General features: G+C 46.5%; 1 protein-coding gene across 1 annotated transcript in view; it reads right to left on the minus strand.

Moving 5' to 3' along the window:
* LOC108803284 (DENN domain-containing protein 3-like) overlaps nt 1-18,985 on the minus strand; it is a gene marked incomplete at its 3' end in the record, with an annotated part of 21,523 nt that overhangs the window by 612 nt on the left and 1,926 nt on the right. The window contains exons 4-11 of the mRNA XM_018575114.1: nt 16,310-16,580; nt 14,098-14,213; nt 12,941-13,083; nt 8,916-9,027; nt 6,572-6,691; nt 5,754-5,972; nt 955-1,079; nt 192-347 (exon numbers count right to left, since the gene is read on the minus strand). Coding sequence (XP_018430616.1) covers nt 192-347; nt 955-1,079; nt 5,754-5,972; nt 6,572-6,691; nt 8,916-9,027; nt 12,941-13,083; nt 14,098-14,213; nt 16,310-16,580 — 1,262 coding nt within the window. The remainder of the gene's footprint in view (nt 1-191; nt 348-954; nt 1,080-5,753; nt 5,973-6,571; nt 6,692-8,915; nt 9,028-12,940; nt 13,084-14,097; nt 14,214-16,309; nt 16,581-18,985) is intronic.

Genomic DNA, 18,985 nt, shown 5'->3' on the forward strand with positions numbered 1-18,985 from the left:
ACTCCTGACTCTCCTCTCTGTATTATACCCATCATTCTCCTGCAGTATACCATTACTCTCCCCTTCACTTTGCACTCTCCTCCCTCCAGCACACCATTACACTCATTCTCTCCTCTACATAAGTGACACTTCCCGAGTCCCCGATAGTAGAACATCTCTCATCACATGAATGATAACTGTGACTTAGTTACCGGAATATATCCACAATCAGCTGCAGAGCAATCTCCTGTATCTCTGTATTCAGATTATGCTGCCAGAGCCGCCTCCGGAGTCTCACTTCTCCGATGTCAATGGGTGCGGAGCGATGACACAGCTCCCGGTCATAGTGCAGCTGAAGGCTTTCCACTCTGCAAAGGACGACAAGAACAACACAAATCTAAAATTGCAGTTTTATCAAGTTGCCTTTTATTCACATTTCTATGAGACAAATCAACTCGCAGTACAGAATACATTGTACCAATGGAAGGACGTACAAAGTACAGAAAACAAAATGTCTGTGCAGGTTCTCATTCATCCAGTTCATGGTATATCTGTAAAAAAATAAGTCAAGGCAACTGGACTTTCTGTATTGTTCTTGAAGATGCTTCACTAGACATCCAACCAGCTTGGATGTATATATGTGTGTGTGTGTGTAATATATATATATATATATATATATAACCGGGGAGTAGGCGAGTGTCACGGCCGGGGAGAAGAGGATGGTCATGGCTGGGGAGTAGGTGATCCACCAGTTGTGTCCAGCAGTCCTATATGTGAAGGAGTCATGTCATATCCATTTTTTTAGTCATACCACCATTGAACTCTGCTGTCCTCTCTTGCTTAATCATCGTCCAAGTGATATGATTTTTTAACTTCATGATAATTCGAAAATATAGATTCCATTTCTCCTGCCATTAGATCCACTGACCGAAGCATGTGATAGATTATTAATACCCAACATATCATATCACTTACCTGCACATGAACATCTCAGCGGCTTCTACAGGAATATCTGCTGCATCGATCTCCTCCTCGTCTTCATTTACGATGAAGGAGATGTTCCCATGATCAATGTTAATTAGGACCAAATCTTCAGCTTCCTTATAAGGGAAAAGACAACAGGAAACGTCAGTAATATTACTGGGTGACAACCTCAAACTGCATGGCACCCTTCACCCAGAACAATAACATGAAATCCTAACCAAAGATTCATATATAAAGCTGATCTTCAGCCTCCCCTCAAGTCTTGCACAGTTGTACCGGCTCCTCTCCTGCACTGGAATCCCTCACTCTGATTTCACTGCACACTGGGAGCTTCCCACAATGTGCATTAGACGCTGTTCAAGTCAGATAGAGCCCGCCTCATTTCCTGGCTGGAAGTCGCCTAGCATCAACTAACACTTTCTACCCTGGCCTGACTGTCCATGGTCTGCTCCTTTCATTCATTGGATTTCATTTCTTTCAATCATGGAAGGTCAGCATCACATGTGGACGTTACCTAGGGCAGTGTTTTTCAACCTTTTTTGTGCAAAGGCACACTTTTTTCATGAAAAAAATCACGAGGCACACCACCATTAGAAAATGTTAAAAAAATTTACCTCTGTGCCTATATTGACTATATATAAAGTAATTCTCTTGAATAGGAATCAAATAAAACACAAAGAAATTATTTTATAATTACTTTATTATGAAATAATAAAGTATTTTATAATTGTTCATATTTCTGTTCAATCCATGACTTAACTTCACACTTCACACAAATACGTTTTAAATTCAAACTGTAGCACTGACGTAGCCCTGGTTAAAGTAGGGTTCAGTGGGGTCTCACTAGTCTTGGTTAAACCCCACAGAGCCCTGGTGAGACCCTACCAAGCCCTGCTTTAACCAGGGCTCTGTAGGGTCTCACCAGAGCTATGTGGGGGTCTCACCAGCCTGGTTAGACCCCTCAGAGCCCTGGTGAGATCCCACACTGCCCTAGTTAAACCCGGACTCTGTAGGGTCTCACCAGCACCAGGGCTCCGTAGGGTCTCACCAGGGCTCTATGGGGTCCCACCATGGCTATGTGCAATTTCACCAGCCTGGTGAGACCCCTCAGAGCTCTGGTGAGACCCCACAGAGGCCTGGTTAAAGTAGGGTTCAGTGGGGTCTCACCAGGGCTCTTTGGGGGTCTCACTTGGGCACTGTGGGGTCTCACCAGCCTGCTTAAACCCCACAGAGCCCTGGTGAGACCCTACCAAGCCCTGCTTTAACCAGGGCTCTGTAGGGTCTCACCAGAGCTATGTGGGGGTCTCACCAGCCTGGTTAGACCCCTCAGAGCCCTGGTGAGATCCCACACTGCCCTGGTTAAACCCGGGCTTTGTAGGGTCTCACCAGCACCAGGGCTCCGTAGGGTCTCACACGGGGCTCTATGGGGTCCCACCATGGCTATGTGCGATTTCACCAGCCTGGTGAGACCCCTCAGGGCCCTGGCAAGACCCCACAGAGCCCTGGCAAGATCCCACAGAGCCCTGGTCTCACCAGGGCTCCATGGGGTCTCACCATGGCTTTGTGGGGTCTCACCAGGGCTCATAGGGGGTCTCACCACACTCCGGGGGGAAACACCTTCACCCCCTTCTCTTTCCTAGGAAGCCGGGTTAGGGGGGGGGCTTTACATTTGGTTCTGCCCTCTGCGGTTAGAATGAGTCACACTTTAATGATCACTTTATTAACTCCTTCATGGCACACCCAGCGTTACCACACAACCCCAAAAGCCCCATGGCTTTGTGGGGTCTCACCAGGGTAGCAGATTTTGCCTTGTACACACATGCGATGACTCACCGGCCCAAGAGTGAGGAGGAGACTCAGCCCAAGTGATTCCGTCAGGTAACGAAGGGAAGGGGGAGGAGTCTATGTCCGTGACGTCACCGGACTCCTCCCTCCTTCCCTTCGTTACCCATCACGGACAACTACATCACCCGACTCCTCCCCCCTTCCCTTCGTTAGCCGACAGAGCCACTCGGGGAAGGGGGGAGGAGTCCGGTGACGTCGATGTCCGTGACGTCACCGGATCTCCGACGGAAGACCCGGAAGCCGGCGGAGAGGTGAGTAACTTTGATCGATCAAAATAATTTTGATCGATCAAAGAAATTAACGATTAATCGACGGTACACCAGACAATATCTCACGGCACACTAGTGTGCCGCGGCACAGTGGTTGAAAAACGCTGACCTAGGGTAGTCTGCATGACACTACAAATCCCATAATGCATCTGCCTCTGGGAATCATGACTGTGGCTGTCAGTCTTGCAATGCGTCATGGGACTTGTAGTTGCACTATACAGGTGAAACTCGAATAATTAGAATATCGTGCAAAAGTAATTGCAGTAAGTGCTGCAAAAGGGGCCCAAACCAAGTACTGAGTACATATGCATGCTTGTACTTTTCAGAGGTCCGATATTGTTCTATGTACAATCCTTGTTTTATTGATTGCATGTAATAATCTACTTTTTTGAGGTTGTGGATTTGGGGTTCTTGGGGTTTTCATGAGCTGTAAGCCATAATCATCACAATGATGACAAATCACGGCTTGAACTATCTTGCTTTGCATGTAATGAGTCTCTCTCATATATTAGTTTCACCTTTTTAAGTTGCATTAGTGAAATAAATGAACTTTGCACGATATTCTAATTATTTGAGTTTCACCTGTATACCCAACTTTAGACTGGGGAGACAGTACAGTACATTAAGGCCTCGTTCACACCTGAACGTTTTGTAGCGCGTTCTACGCTTGACGAACGCTCTACAAAATGCTCAAAAATATAAATCCCATTGTAGTCAATGGTCTCGTTCCCACCTTGGCATATTTCCGCCCGTCCCTAACGCGCTACAAAACGACGGCTCTGTCAGTCACACTTGTTCATCTTGTTTTACAATGTAAAACAGCCCCATGATTGGGATCTGGTAAAGAATGTGTGTAATCTGAGTAACTGTAGGAGCCATGGGCCTAAAATATCAGAAATGTGACTCACAGACCACTAAACTAACAACTGTATCCCAATGAACTCTGTATGTTTCTGTCAGGAAAACAGCTTGAGATATTTGGTACCGACCTTGCGCACTTCATTGTAGTGATCCACGTGACAGCCCATAAGGAACGAAGTTGGCGCCATGATAAAGTCCAGCATATGTCGGGATAAGATGGGCACAAACGTGTGCTGCCACTTGATGGGGTGGAGGTAGACCATGAAACACTCGGCGACAAGCGTCAGCAAGGCCCAGTCCGAAGAGAAGAAGACGATGCTGCACTCGGTCAGGATACAAGCCATGATCTAGAGAGGAGATATCGGTAGTGACTTCTTGGCTAAGACCAATCATTTCACCGTCCAATGAGACTGCCTCAGCGGCCAGCAAAGGAATTCTAACTAAACAGGGGAATGGTGGAGTTTAGCCATCAAGTGGATTCTGCGAACCAGAGGATTGTATGGATAACAAAGGTTATATGAGGCATTTTGAGGAGTCTTCTGAGGGTCACCATACATGTAACCATACAATCTCTTTACAACCAACTTCTGATCCACTAAAACTATGCAATATGAGGACCTACCTAAACTATGCATTCAGTTTATATGCAGTAAGGCAGGCCCTTGTATTACATAGTTGTTTGTAGGTCTAAATCAGATTGTACAATCATATTGTAACCTTTGTGGGAAGCTTTAAAGTGACCCTAACTCCTCCCCCCTTCCCTTCGTTAGCCGACAGAGCCACTCGGGGAAGGGGGGAGGAGTCCGGTGACGTCGATGTCCGTGACGTCACCGGATCTCCGACGGAAGACCCGGAAGCCGGCGGAGAGGTGAGTAACTTTGATCGATCAAAATAATTTTGATCGATCAAAGAAATTAACGATTAATCGACGGTACACCAGACAATATCTCACGGCACACTAGTGTGCCGCGGCACAGTGGTTGAAAAACGCTGACCTAGGGTAGTCTGCATGACACTACAAATCCCATAATGCATCTGCCTCTGGGAATCATGACTGTGGCTGTCAGTCTTGCAATGCGTCATGGGACTTGTAGTTGCACTATACAGGTGAAACTCGAATAATTAGAATATCGTGCAAAAGTAATTGCAGTAAGTGCTGCAAAAGGGGCCCAAACCAAGTACTGAGTACATATGCATGCTTGTACTTTTCAGAGGTCCGATATTGTTCTATGTACAATCCTTGTTTTATTGATTGCATGTAATAATCTACTTTTTTGAGGTTGTGGATTTGGGGTTCTTGGGGTTTTCATGAGCTGTAAGCCATAATCATCACAATGATGACAAATCACGGCTTGAACTATCTTGCTTTGCATGTAATGAGTCTCTCTCATATATTAGTTTCACCTTTTTAAGTTGCATTAGTGAAATAAATGAACTTTGCACGATATTCTAATTATTCGAGTTTCACCTGTAGCTGCAGGGCCGGAGTTTGCCTACATCAAGTCCTTTGGCAGTCTGTCTCTTTTCCTGTCTAATCACTTACCAACCATGCAGAGAAATCATTTTGCATTCTTCTCTGTACACGGATAAAGTGGTGACACGGCTCTGTCAGTCACACTTGTTCATCTTGTTTTACAATGTAAAACAGCCCCATGATTGGGATCTGGTAAAGAATGTGTGTAATCTGAGTAACTGTAGGAGCCATGGGCCTAAAATATCAGAAATGTGACTCACAGACCACTAAACTAACAACTGTATCCCAATGAACTCTGTATGTTTCTGTCAGGAAAACAGCTTGAGATATTTGGTACCGACCTTGCGCACTTCATTGTAGTGATCCACGTGACAGCCCATAAGGAACGAAGTTGGCGCCATGATAAAGTCCAGCATATGTCGGGATAAGATGGGCACAAACGTGTGCTGCCACTTGATGGGGTGGAGGTAGACCATGAAACACTCGGCGACAAGCGTCAGCAAGGCCCAGTCCGAAGAGAAGAAGACGATGCTGCACTCGGTCAGGATACAAGCCATGATCTAGAGAGGAGATATCGGTAGTGACTTCTTGGCTAAGACCAATCATTTCACCGTCCAATGAGACTGCCTCAGCGGCCAGCAAAGGAATTCTAACTAAACAGGGGAATGGTGGAGTTTAGCCATCAAGTGGATTCTGCGAACCAGAGGATTGTATGGATAACAAAGGTTATATGAGGCATTTTGAGGAGTCTTCTGAGGGTCACCATACATGTAACCATACAATCTCTTTACAACCAACTTCTGATCCACTAAAACTATGCAATATGAGGACCTACCTAAACTATGCATTCAGTTTATATGCAGTAAGGCAGGCCCTTGTATTACATAGTTGTTTGTAGGTCTAAATCAGATTGTACAATCATATTGTAACCTTTGTGGGAAGCTTTAAAGTGACCCTGTCACCATCTTTATTTTACCAGCAAAATACAACAAAGAATCCCCATACTTCCCTTTCTGGGGGCCCATCTCTTGGCATGCTGCTGCATCTCTACACTGAAGCCGCAGCAGGTATTCAACCGATGAGATGGATCAAATACCTACATCCCCCCATGTGAACATCATGTATATTCAGTATTCATGGCACGCGTGGCAAGAGTTACCTGTAAGACCTGCTTAGGGGTGAAGCAGAGGAACGGAAGGTGAAGATCCAAATCAATGATGGGACTCTCGGGGTCCTCACGGGATGGGAAAAAGATCTGAAGCGGCTTCATGTTGAATACCTGCAGGGGAAAGACGTGTCAGAAAATGGTTTTCATATCTAACAATAACAAGATGGAAATTTTAGAATAGCTGGACGTGGATACAATGTATCACCCGCAGACATCTAATATCTCTCCGGGGGGTGGTAGATTACCCTGGGAAAGCCCTAAAGAGAACTAGTCATCTGCTAGAATCTGCATGAATGCAACCACACTAGACAACCATTTGGTTTCCAAACTTCTCAGAGGATGGGCAGCCCAACCACTGGCAGGGAGATCTGCTACATACAATGGACCTTGCACTTTGTCCTTGTGAAATACACTGATCAGCCATAACATTATGACCTCTGAGAGGTGAAGTGAATAACATTTATTATCTGGTTACAATGACACCTGGAGGTGGGGGGGGATATATTAGGCAGCAAGTAAACATTTTGTCCCTGAAGTTGATGTGTTGGAAGCAGAAAAAAATGGACAAGTGGAAGGATCTGAGTGACTTTGAAAAGGACCAAATTGTGATGGATAGATGACTGGATCAGAGCAACTCCAAAACTGCAGCTCTTGTAGGATGTTACCGGTCTGCTGTGCTCAGGACCGACCAAAAGTGGTCCAAGAACAGGAAACCATCGAACTGGCAACAAGGTCATGGGTGGCCAAGGATCATTGATGCACGTGAGAAGCAAAGGCTGGCCCGTGTAGTCTGATCCAATAGAATAGATGCTTTCCAGCTCCCTTGTCCACTCCTCCCATACTCGCCTCCAGGACTTCTCTAGAGTCTCTCCCATACTTTGGAACTCTTTACCCCAACCTGTCCGTCTATTTCCAACCTTGACTGCCTTTAGGCGTTCCATAAAGACTCATCTCTTCAGGGAAGCCTATCCCACCTCAACCTAACCACTGAACCTTCACATTCTCAAATAATTCATTCCCACAGCTATCTCCCCATGTATCATTTCCCTCTCCTCTTTCAGATGTAAGCCCTCAGGGGCAGGGCCCTCCTTACCATCTTGTCTTGAATTGTATTGTGATTGTAATGTCTTCCTTATATTGTAAAGCGCTGCGCAAACTGTTGGCGCTATATAAATACTATGTAATAATAATAATAATAGAAGAGATACTGGAGCTCAAATGTTGCTAAAAAGGCAAGGCTGGATCTGATAGAAAGGTTTCTGAGCACACAGAGCATCGCAGTTTGTTGTGTGTGGGGCTGTGTAGCTACACACCAGTCAGGGTGCCCAGGCTGCTGGTGTCAACCGCCAAAAGTGCCTACAATGGGCTCATGAGCATCAGAACTGGACCACAGAGCAATGAAAGGAGGTGGCCTAGTCTGGGGATTTATTTTCTTTCCATCATGTGGATGGCCGGGTGCGTGTGTGTCACTTACCTGGGGAATAGATGGCACCAGAGTGTACTATGAGAAGAAGACAAGCCGGTGGAGACAGTGTGATGCTTTGGGCAATGTTCTGCTGGGAAACCTCGGGTCCTGCCATTGATGTGGATGTTACTTTGACACGTATCACCTACCTAAACATTGTTACTGACCCAGTACACCCCTTCATGGGAACAGTATTCCCTGATGGCAGTGGCCTCTTTCAGCAGGATAATGCGCCCTGCCACACTGCAAAACTGGTTCAAGAATGATTTGAGGAACACAACAAAGAGTTTGAGGCGTTGACTTGGCCTCCAAATTCTCCAGATCTCATTCGAGCATCTGTGGGATGTTCTGGAAAAACAAGTCCGATCCATGGAGGCCGATCACCTCACAACTTACAGGACGTAAAGGATCTGCTACTGACGGCTTGGTGCCAGATACCACAGCACACCTTCAGAGGTCTAGTGGATTCCATGCCTGGACAGGCCAGGAAAAAGGGACCTACCCAATATTAGGCGGGTGATCAGAATGTTATGGCTGATCGATGTGTGTATGTTTTATTGGGCCCAATGTGCCGGGTGTGTGTACGGTGTCACCCCCACAGCAACCTCCTGTTCTGTTTGTTCTCAAAACCCATGGCCTGATTGGACTCTGATTGGATTTAAATTATCAACTCAGACGGATCTCATTACAAACTCTCTGACAATCTGGGCTCAGCATCTGTTAACAGGTAACTGAATATAAAATCGGCCCCGATGTATCATATACCGTGACATACCGATGAGAGGAGATTGCTGTAAACACAGATATATATCTTTCTACAAAACAACCAGCATGCGTCACTTCAACATTCCTGGCCTCTAAAAGCATTACCAGGTGGAGGGGTCCCGGGGGCGGATTCGGTATTAGAGACAGCTTGGCGGCAAATTCCTTTATTCGCTCGTCCAGGTCGGACTCTTTGCACGATTTCAGCTGCACCAGAAAGCTGGAAGAGCAAAAGAAATACAAAATAAATAAAACACGGGAAAGGTACAAAAAAAACAAAAAGGAGTTATGAATGGGATCAGCTTCCTCTTTACACACATACAACCGATACCCACCAGCAAGGAAATGAGGCGAGTTCTATCTGACTTGCTGCAACTTTTAATGCACATTGTGAGAGGTTCGCAGTGTGCAGTGACATCAGAGGAAGAGGAGAGGAGCCGGTACAACTGTGCAAGACTGAAAGGGGAGGCCGTAAGGTCAGATATAAGACTGAAGGGAAGGATGGAGGTCAGATATAAGACTGAAGGGAAGGACGGAGGTCAGATAGAAGACTGAAGGGAAGGACGGAGGTCAGATAGAAGACTGAAGGGAAGGACGGAGGTCAGATAGAAGAATGAAGGGAAGGACGGAGGTCAGATAGAAGACTGAAGGGAAGGACGGAGGTCAGATAGAAGACTGAAGGGAAGGACGGAGGTCAGATAGAAGACTGAAGGGAAGGACGGAGGTCAGATAGAAGACTGAAGGGAAGGACGGAGGTCAGATAGAAGACTGAAGGGAAGGACGGAGGTCAGATAGAAGAATGAAGGGAAGGACGGAGGTCAGATAGAAGAATGAAGGGAAGGACGGAGGTCAGATAGAAGAATGAAGGGAAGGACGGAGGTCAGATAGAAGAATGAAGGGAAGGACGGAGGTCAGATAGAAGAATGAAGGGAAGGACGGAGGTCAGATAGAAGAATGAAGGGAAGGACGGAGGTCAGATAGAAGAATGAAGGGGAGGATGGAGGTCAGATAGAAGACTGAAGGGAAGGACAGAGGTCAGATAGAAGAATGAAGGGAAGGACGGAGGTCAGATAGAAGACAGAAGGGAAGGACGGAGCTCCACTTTAATTAATCTATCTAGAATAGTAATACATTTAATGAAATGCGTCACCCCCACAGCAAACTCCTTTTCCTTTCATGGACAGTTGGACGGGGATTGGTTGATCTTTAATACATGAGGCCGTGTCTGTGAGATCAAAGTGCGTGCGGTATGTTCCTGGGAACGGCGGTTAGAGAACGCTCGCTGCATACTTCATCCTCCAGAACGTAAACAGAAACACCTTCATTAAACAGTGACAACCGCCTGGACAGAGCGCAGAACCAGACTGAGCGCGCTCATCAGATGGAATGAACCAACAGATCAACCTTCTAGAATTCTCCATTACAAATCATCGCAGAGCCTCTAAAAGGCAAAAATATTATGAACTGTTAAAGAGGAACTCCGGGTCAAACATTCATCAACCCTTGCAGTGAGGCTACCCCCAAACTACAAGGGGTAAGTGCTCATTTGGTCTAGGGAGGAAAATAAAGTTATACTCACCCGATCATTCGAGCCGGCGGGCTCTATCTGACTTGCAGCAGCTTCTAATGTACATGGCGAGCAGCTCGCAGTGTGCAGTGACATCAGAGGAAGACATTTCAGTCCGGGAGAGGAGCCGGTACCACTGTGCAAGACTGAAGGGAAGGCCGGAGGACAGATACAAGACTGAAGGGAAGGGCGGAGGTCAGAGAGAAGACTGAAGGGAAGGGCGGAGGTCAGAGAGAGACTGGAGGGAAGGGCGGAGGTCAGAGAGAAGACTGGAGGGAAGGGCGGAGGTCAGAGAGAAGACTGAAGGGAAGGGCGGAGGTCAGATAGAAGACTGAAGGGAAGGGCGGAGGTCAGAGGGAAGACTGAAGGGAAGGACGGAGGAGAGGGAAGGGCGGAGGTCAGAGAGAAGACTGAAGGGAAGGGCGGAGGTCAGATAGAAGACTGAAGGGAAGGGCGGAGGACAGAGGGAAGACTGAAGGGAAGGGAGGAGGACAGAGGGAAGACTGAAGGGAAGGGCGGAGGACAGAGGGAAGACTGAAGGGAAGGGCGGAGGTCAGATTTATTAATTCCCTCTCAGGAAGTTCTCTGTAGGAAATACTTACATTCTTTGGCAGTACCTGAGTGTGGAATTCGGCGGTTCTATCCTCACTCTCTCCTTAAGTTTTATGAAACTTTATTTCTGCTTCAGTAAAACTTAATATAGATGTCCCCAGAACACCAGAATAAAGCCTGGTCAGTCTTTATTCATCAGCGTGAATCCATTTTACTGATAGATGCCACTCAGACAAGCGCTTCGTCTTTTCTGAGCCTGATGAAGGGGACCCTATGTGGCCCCCGAAAGCACTTGTCTGAGTTTCACTGGAAGCGGCGCCATCCGCAGTCATTTTGAGCACCCATTGTTCCGGGATATCCGGCAAGGAGTGCTGCGAGACATTTGGAACATTTCATTCTGCTTCAGCTCTTATACCTCTTCTGGACCAGAGAAGTGTTAACATCTCCTCTATGGCACTGGGTATTGGGAGACAACGCTGTCATTACCTAAGATAACACAACATTGATTCTTGGGGCAAACTTGGCTTTCTTTTGGCAACAATGTTTTAAATATATATATATATTTTCTACGTCATCTAAATCAGTGGTTCTCAACCTGTAAACAGAAAAACACAAGAAAGAGCGCTACTACCTGATATTGAATGGCATCTATTCATGAGAGAAGGAACAAATATATATGACTTACAGTTGGAAGTCTGCAAATGTGTCGAGGATGGTGAAACAAGGAACGGTGTACAGAGGAAGATACGGCAGTGTGTGCTGCTGTGCTGTGAGGGAGCTCCAGCCATATGCGGATTGCTTGTACAGCTCCCTTGTGCGCCTGTAGAGGTGCAGGAGCCAGAAAGTGACGTCACTCCGGTCCAGGCTCCTCTACAGGACATGCGAGGGAGCTATAAGCAATGCACGTATGGATGGAGCTCCCTCGCGGCCATACCCCCAGCTCACCCCAACTCAAGCAGGCACTGGGCGCCGGGCAGCATATTTTGAATGGCACCAGTTGAGAACCAAGTATCTATAGACAAAGATCTAAGACATAAAAAAAAATAAACTTGTCTATTTGACCCAGTGTTGTTTAAAAAATAACCTAAATAAAAAGTAAATCTGTCAATTCTATCATTTGCACCTTTGAAAAAGACACTAAAATGATGTTTCTGGTACAAAGCATGGCAAAGTTGGTTTCAAATGCAAAAATTTTATTTATTGATTTATTTTCAAACTGTGTGCATTTGTTTTTTCCATGTTAACGTATCAGAGGACAGGCACCGGACACTGCCGACAAGGAACAAAAAATGTAAAAAAATAAAATAAATAATGATTAAAAATAAAAAGGTGAGGAAGGAGTTAATTAGGGCTGCTTAAGGTTAACAAGGAGAGAACATTTATTTTATTTTATTTATTTAGAAGGTTTTTTTTAATGGATATCATAGGCAGTGTAAAGTCACACCTTTGAGCTTCATATGAATGAAATAATATGTGATCATACTGTAATTACTATTACATTGTGTTACTAAATGACACTTACAGACTGTCTGCAAATGTCATTTTACACTGAAGCTGCATTTTGATAGCAATTCCCAGTTGTCTTAACTGCTTCATGAAGGATATGGCAGTGCGGGCAGGCAGTGAGGGAGCGTGGCTGGATAAGTATATATGTCTAGGGGGTGGGGCTATGTGGTACACGCCCCGGGAGGTGGGGCTATGTGGTACCCGCCCCGGGAGGTGGGGCTATGTGGTACACGCCCCGGGAGGTGGGGCTATGTAGTATACACCCACCCGGGAGGTGGGGCTATGTGGTATACACCCGCCCGGGAGGTGGGGCTATGTGGAACACGCCCGGGAGCATAGTGACAGTGTCTCTAAGAAAAGCACACGGGTGGTCTATGTACAGTACACATTCCTTGACCTATAGAGTCTTCCCGGCCATTTGCAATAATTATGGTCAGTCTATAGAATTGCATTATGTGTTCCCAGCCCCGCCCCCAAATATCAATAAATAAACGGAATCAAATCTTACCATGAGAGACAATCCTTCAGGGCGGTGTAGTAAGGATATCTGGATATCACACACAGGGCAAAGGACGTGTAGGTATCGTAGGTCTTGATGTGACTTGAGGATGAATCCCAGTAAGCCTGCCCATTGGACAACCCCAACGTATCCTAGGGGGACAAAAAAAAAAACTCCAGTTATTTCAGAGTATCGGTATAAGAGTTTACCTCCAGCACCAATACAGGACGTCAGGACGTGTTGTGTGAGCAGATACATTTCTAACTCAGACATGTTGCTCTACATGACCTATACAGTGCAGGTTCTGCGGGTTTTCCAACAAGGGTCCAATAGCAAAATTACACATTCCCTTAGGGATCCGTTTTTAAAAAATGTACAGTGACCTTCGCCCTGTAAATAGCTGTGATCACTCATTTTGGGCAAATAATGCCAAAATGAATGTTCTTAATATGTTTCTTTTCCCCAGTTCGAGCATAGCGTGTTGTAATAATACATTATGGCCACTAGATGGAGCTGAGGAGCACAGGATATAAATACTTATTGCCTGTTCTCCTCAGCTCCATCTAGTGGCCATAATGTATTATTACAACGCACCGCATTCAAACTGGACACCAAATCATACAAGAACATTCATTTTTGGAATTATTCGGCCAAAACGAATGTTTACAGATAGTCACAGGGCATTGTTTATAAATAGACCCCTATGTCCTCTTGCTGTGTGGTAGCACTGGATGGATGATAGATGGGGCTGGGTTGTTTGATCAGTGCAAAGATGGTGATGTGTGGGGAGTGTGCTACAGTCTGCTGCTTCTCCTGTCACTATCCAATCACAGACTGGGGGAGGGACAAGACCTGTACGTGGCACTGAACTGCAGCAGAGGGAAATCAGGTCTCCTGCCCTGCCAGAAATAGCTGTGTGTCAGTGCTTTGTAACTCTCAGGACAGGATGGACAGAGCTACACATCCTTTGTCAGGTCATTCAGCCCCCTAATATGTGCTTCGTCTGTGCATTTGGTGGTTCGCCTGGAGTTCTCCTTTAAGGACTATACTTTCTCTTTAAGCTGCTTCTCTACAATGAACAATCACCCAGCACTCTGGTCACAAGCAGCAGCTACAATTATCTGCCGGATACGTCCATAGAGCGGACAGGACACGTCACATGATACCTGAATGGACCTGGAGAACTGAGCCACGGCGCCGTACGTTCTGTTCCCCAAAACATCTGTGAACACCAGGAAGTGGAAAGTGTCTTCTTTAGGTTCCGAGGTTATGGGCAGCCCCCCTATGGAGACAATGTTATGTTTTAAAGACATTCAAACCATAAAACTTTATCAACCATAACATTTATCAACATTAACATTTACAAAGCACGTTTGCCTTATTAGACCAACAGAATTATTAAAGCCGTCATCTGTTCTTTACTTCAGTCTTCTCTCTGACCTCCGTCCTTCCCTTCAGTCTTCTATCTGACCTCCGTCCTTCCCTTCAGTCTTCTATCTGACCTCCGTCCTTCCATTCAGTCTATCTGACCTCCGTCCTTCCATTCAGTCTTCTATCTGACCTCCGTCCTTCCCTTCAGTCTTCTATCTGACCTCCGTCCTTCCCTTCAGTCTTCTATCTGACCCCTTCTATCTGGGATCTTCTCACAATGTGCATTAGAAGCAGCAGCAGCAAGTCAGATAGAACACGCCTCATTTCCGGCTGGGGGACGTCCAGCATCATCAAAATACTTTTCTCGCCAGCCTGTCCCTGGCCCCACCCCTTTCATTAATTGGATCATGGAGGCTCAGCATCACCTGTAGGTGTTATATAGGGCAGCCTCCATGCAAGCACCCACTCCTCCACCCATCAAGAGATGTTGATATTTGCATAACTCCTCCCAAGAGCCCACCCACAGTCTATCAGAGCTGAGGGCTCTTCAGAGCAGTACTGAGGCAGGCTGCAGTGATGTAATAAGGAAGCTATGTACAGCACAATGCCGGCCCCTCCCACCAGCCATGATCTGCCTGCACTGCATAGAGAAGCATAGAGATCCAGTGATGACCTAAAATAAGTATGTAATGAAGAAGGAAAGGTTTTCTTTAGCATGTTGATGAGGGGTGAGGGGGGGGGGGACCAGAGAAGGCAAAATATAGGCAGATTAAATGAAAATAAACCCTTTAAATTACCTATAGACCGACTACTGCAGAACTAACAGAAGCTATTAGTAATACAAAGAAGGGGACGGAAGTGATAAGGAAAAGGTTTGGTGTTTATTGACACAACAATAGGCGCCGATTCATCTTCTGAAGAATGAAATGATTTGCAGGAGGCAGCAGCCCAGAGCAGAAGTCCACCTTTGTTCTATACAGGGAGGGACATTGATTAAGCAAATCAGCAACAAATGGAAATCAGGCTGTCAGTCAGTCAGCAGAATCTATGGGACGGTTTTTATGTGCATTTGTGACCTGGGCAGCCAACCATGACAGACGCACAATTAAGAAGTGGTCGGGGTCGGATTTTATTCGGTCATAGTTCACCTGCCTAATTATCAGAAGGGCTCATTCCCACTCCAGGTAGGCAATACGTTCAAGAGGGGGGCTACCCCTGCACTGCAAGGGGTAACTGCTCGTTTCTCTCTAGGGGCTACAGAAGATATACTCACCTGATCCTCGGCCCTGCAACGGGCTGCTCACCTCTCTCTACTCTGCCCCGGCTGTGGTATGTCCCTTGGTGTCCTGATGTCCAATTCAAGTAAATAGACTGTATTGGATGTGATGACATCAGCGGCCCTTTGACCACCGGAACCTGGGGGAGAAGAGGCTGCAGGACTGGTCTAGCAACCAAATGTAGTTTGGATTTGTACAGTGCCATCCGCATGTCATTCCAGCACCCGCATGTATACTGTTTCCTGTCTGGTGTGCAATGGGAGAACTGTAATGGTGGTCTAGCAACCAGGCAGGTCCTAGCAGTTAACCCTTGCAGTGTGGACTGGGCTGATCCTATCATATGGCAGTCTGAGGCGGTTGCCTCATTGGGTCACATGTGATCTTAGCATCTATGACGCTCTAGGCGGCATCCCGCGCAGCTCACTGATGTCACTTGTTGCCAGGAGCTGAATGGGATGTTCTCCTGACAATCAGTGAGGTCAGTGGGCTCGACAGGATGCCGGACAGAGGTATCGTGCACGGACCCCCCAGCACCACCCCCATAACGTGCACCGCCAACACTCTCACCTTAAACCCCCCCATAATGTGCACTGCCAACAACATTCCACACACACACCCACCCCTGGTAACGTGCACTGTCAGCACCCCCTACCCCTAAATGTGGGTGTAGCTCCATTGCAAGGGTTAACCTTTCACATTCCTGACTTTCCTCTTTAATAATGTTCTGTACCTGGAAAGCAGAGCTGCGGCAACCCTATCAGATCGATGTCTTTGGGCACGCTGATCTCCTCTGTGGTGGTCTCGCTCCCACCATTGGCGGAGCCGACCTCAAACTTGGGCTTTTCCTTCTTCTTGCGGAACGAGCGCCGCCTGGGAAGCCGCTGGAAGTTGTTCTGAGCAGATGTTGTCGCCGTTTCCTCTTTGGGGATGAAGGGGGGAACAAAGACAGAGGTAATCTCCGGCTCTAGGGTTTGTAGATTTCGGATTCCTTTCTGGGCGACCTGAGGGCGAGAGAAACAGAGAAAAAAAGACGGTGAGGTTAAGAAGGGCTAGATTTAAAGAGAACCTGTCTCCAGACCATTTGGTTCAAGAACAAACTTCTCATAATATTATATGTGCATTTAACATTAACAAATCTCTCTTGTGTAGACATATAAAGGCTCTGAGACTGCTGCTGGGCACCGCCATATTGGATGTTATGTCAGCTGCCCCAGAGGGAGTCACTCAAGAGACATTTTAGCAGGCTTTCTCAAGCAGGGTGCCATGGCACCTTGGGGTGCCTTTTGTTTGCGTCAGGGGTGACTGAAAATGTTTGCATCGGTCATGCCAAGGGCAGACAGGCAAGCTTGTGTTGTGGAGGGGGCTCCTGATGTGGACGGGGCTTCTGATATCAAGAGGGGACACCGATGTATGAGGAGGTGGGCTTTGATGTAAAGGGGGGTTCCTAGTGTGAGAGGGGGGACTCTGATGTGAAAAGAGATGGCTCCTGATCCCTATCTGAGATAAGGGTCTGGTATGGATTAAGGAGGGGCCACAAATCCTTTTTAGATTGGGGTGCCTTTAGATTTTGCATACTTTGCCGCGACTGAAAAAAGGTTGAGAAAGCTGCTCTGTAGTATTTCCCTTCGCTCTTTTTAAAGCTAAAAGGTTATACAGTATATTAAGGTAAGGAGAGGAGCTGGGCCAGCACACCGAATAATTAGACACTCCCAGAAGGAGGAGAGGGGAATGATGTGCAATGAGGGAAGGGGTCCTTTGTCACTCCTCTTCTCAGAGTACCCAATTACTCTGCGTGCTGGCCCAGCACCCGGGAATGTGGGTTTTAAGGAGACAGCACCAAACCCAACATACACATTTTAATTATTTTGTGAATCCTGTGTCATGGGTGCTCCCAAACTACTGTTGTTTCCCTCTAAAATAACCATAAAGTTCAACTCCCCCCTTGGGGCCTATTCAGACCTGTCCGCTTCAGTGCGTTGCATTAATGCGTGTTATGTTGCGCTTTACTGTGTGTTGTGACCCATTCAAATTTATCAGGTGCAAATGCATGGATGGATAAAAACTTCGGATCTTGCGCTGTGGTGAACTGTGGTGCACATTCGGGCGCCATTGAAAACCAATTATACCGCAACACACTGACATACTTAGTGTGCATTGCGGTAACACACACATTCCCGCACAACTTGGAAAATGCGCTAATTAAAAAGCATATTGGGCATAATGCGTTTTCAGTGCATTGCCATTGACTATAATGTAACATGCTTTGCGCAGCAGGCAGGATTTTTCAGAAACACCACTCACTGCCCTCTAACGCAGCACGGCGATGTAACGATGCTTCATAGATTATAATGGAAATTCGTTTGCATGCACTTTTAGTGCATTGTGCTACAACATTGCAGCACAAAGCTCTATGGTATGAGCGGGGGCCTAATCTATATCACAAAGCCTGTGCGGTGCGGTATACACGGACAGGAAAGGTTGTACTCAGTTAAGAGGATGTAAAAGCTAAGACAAACTACAGAGAATTGAGCAAATCCATCTTCCCCTTTTACCAGGGTCATGTGCAGTGGTAATCACACACCTAAAACATCCACATCTACAAAACCACACACAGTCATAGTACAACTCATATATAAATGTATACAGGAGATGGCCAAAGACTGGGGACATGCTACAGGAGATGGCCATAGACTAGGACATGCTACAGGAGATGGACAAAGACTGGGGACATGCCGCAGGAGATGGCCATAGACTGGGGACATGCTACAGGAGATGGCCATAGACTGGGGACACGCTACAGGAGATGGCCATAGACTGGGGACATGCTACAGGAGATGGCCATATAGACTAGGACATGCTACAGTAGATGGACAAAGACTGGGGACATGCTACAGTAGATGGACAAAGACGGGGGACATGCTACAGGAGATGGACAAAGACTGGGGCATGCTACAGGAGATGGACAAAGACTGGGGCATGCTACAGGAGATGGACAAAGACTGGCGACATGCGGTCAGGAGATGGACAAAAACTTGGGACATGCTGCAGGAGACAAAAAGACAGGATACATCAGACTGCTAGAGATCACCTTTAGATACCAATGCTTCCACATTTGAGCTCCTTAAAGCCCCCTCTTAAAATCACTTGTGCCACATTTGATATTTCTCCCAAAAAAATTAAATACTGAAGATAATAGGGGAAAAAAAACAAAACATAAAGAGATAACGGATGAGCAGCACTGAAAAACCTAAGTAGCAGCCAGTGCAGAGAAAAGGTTTTCTTCACTGGCACCAAAATATAGACTACGGTCTGCTGGGACCCCCGAGGGTCGCTCAGTGAGTGCAAAGGACCACATGAACCACTGGGACAGAGGTTGGGCATCAGAGACTTTATATATATATATATA

This window comes from Nanorana parkeri, unplaced genomic scaffold, assembly GCF_000935625.1.
Source record: "Nanorana parkeri isolate BGI_ZX_2015 unplaced genomic scaffold, ASM93562v1 scaffold3567, whole genome shotgun sequence".
Classification (NCBI taxonomy): Eukaryota; Metazoa; Chordata; class Amphibia; order Anura; family Dicroglossidae; genus Nanorana; species Nanorana parkeri.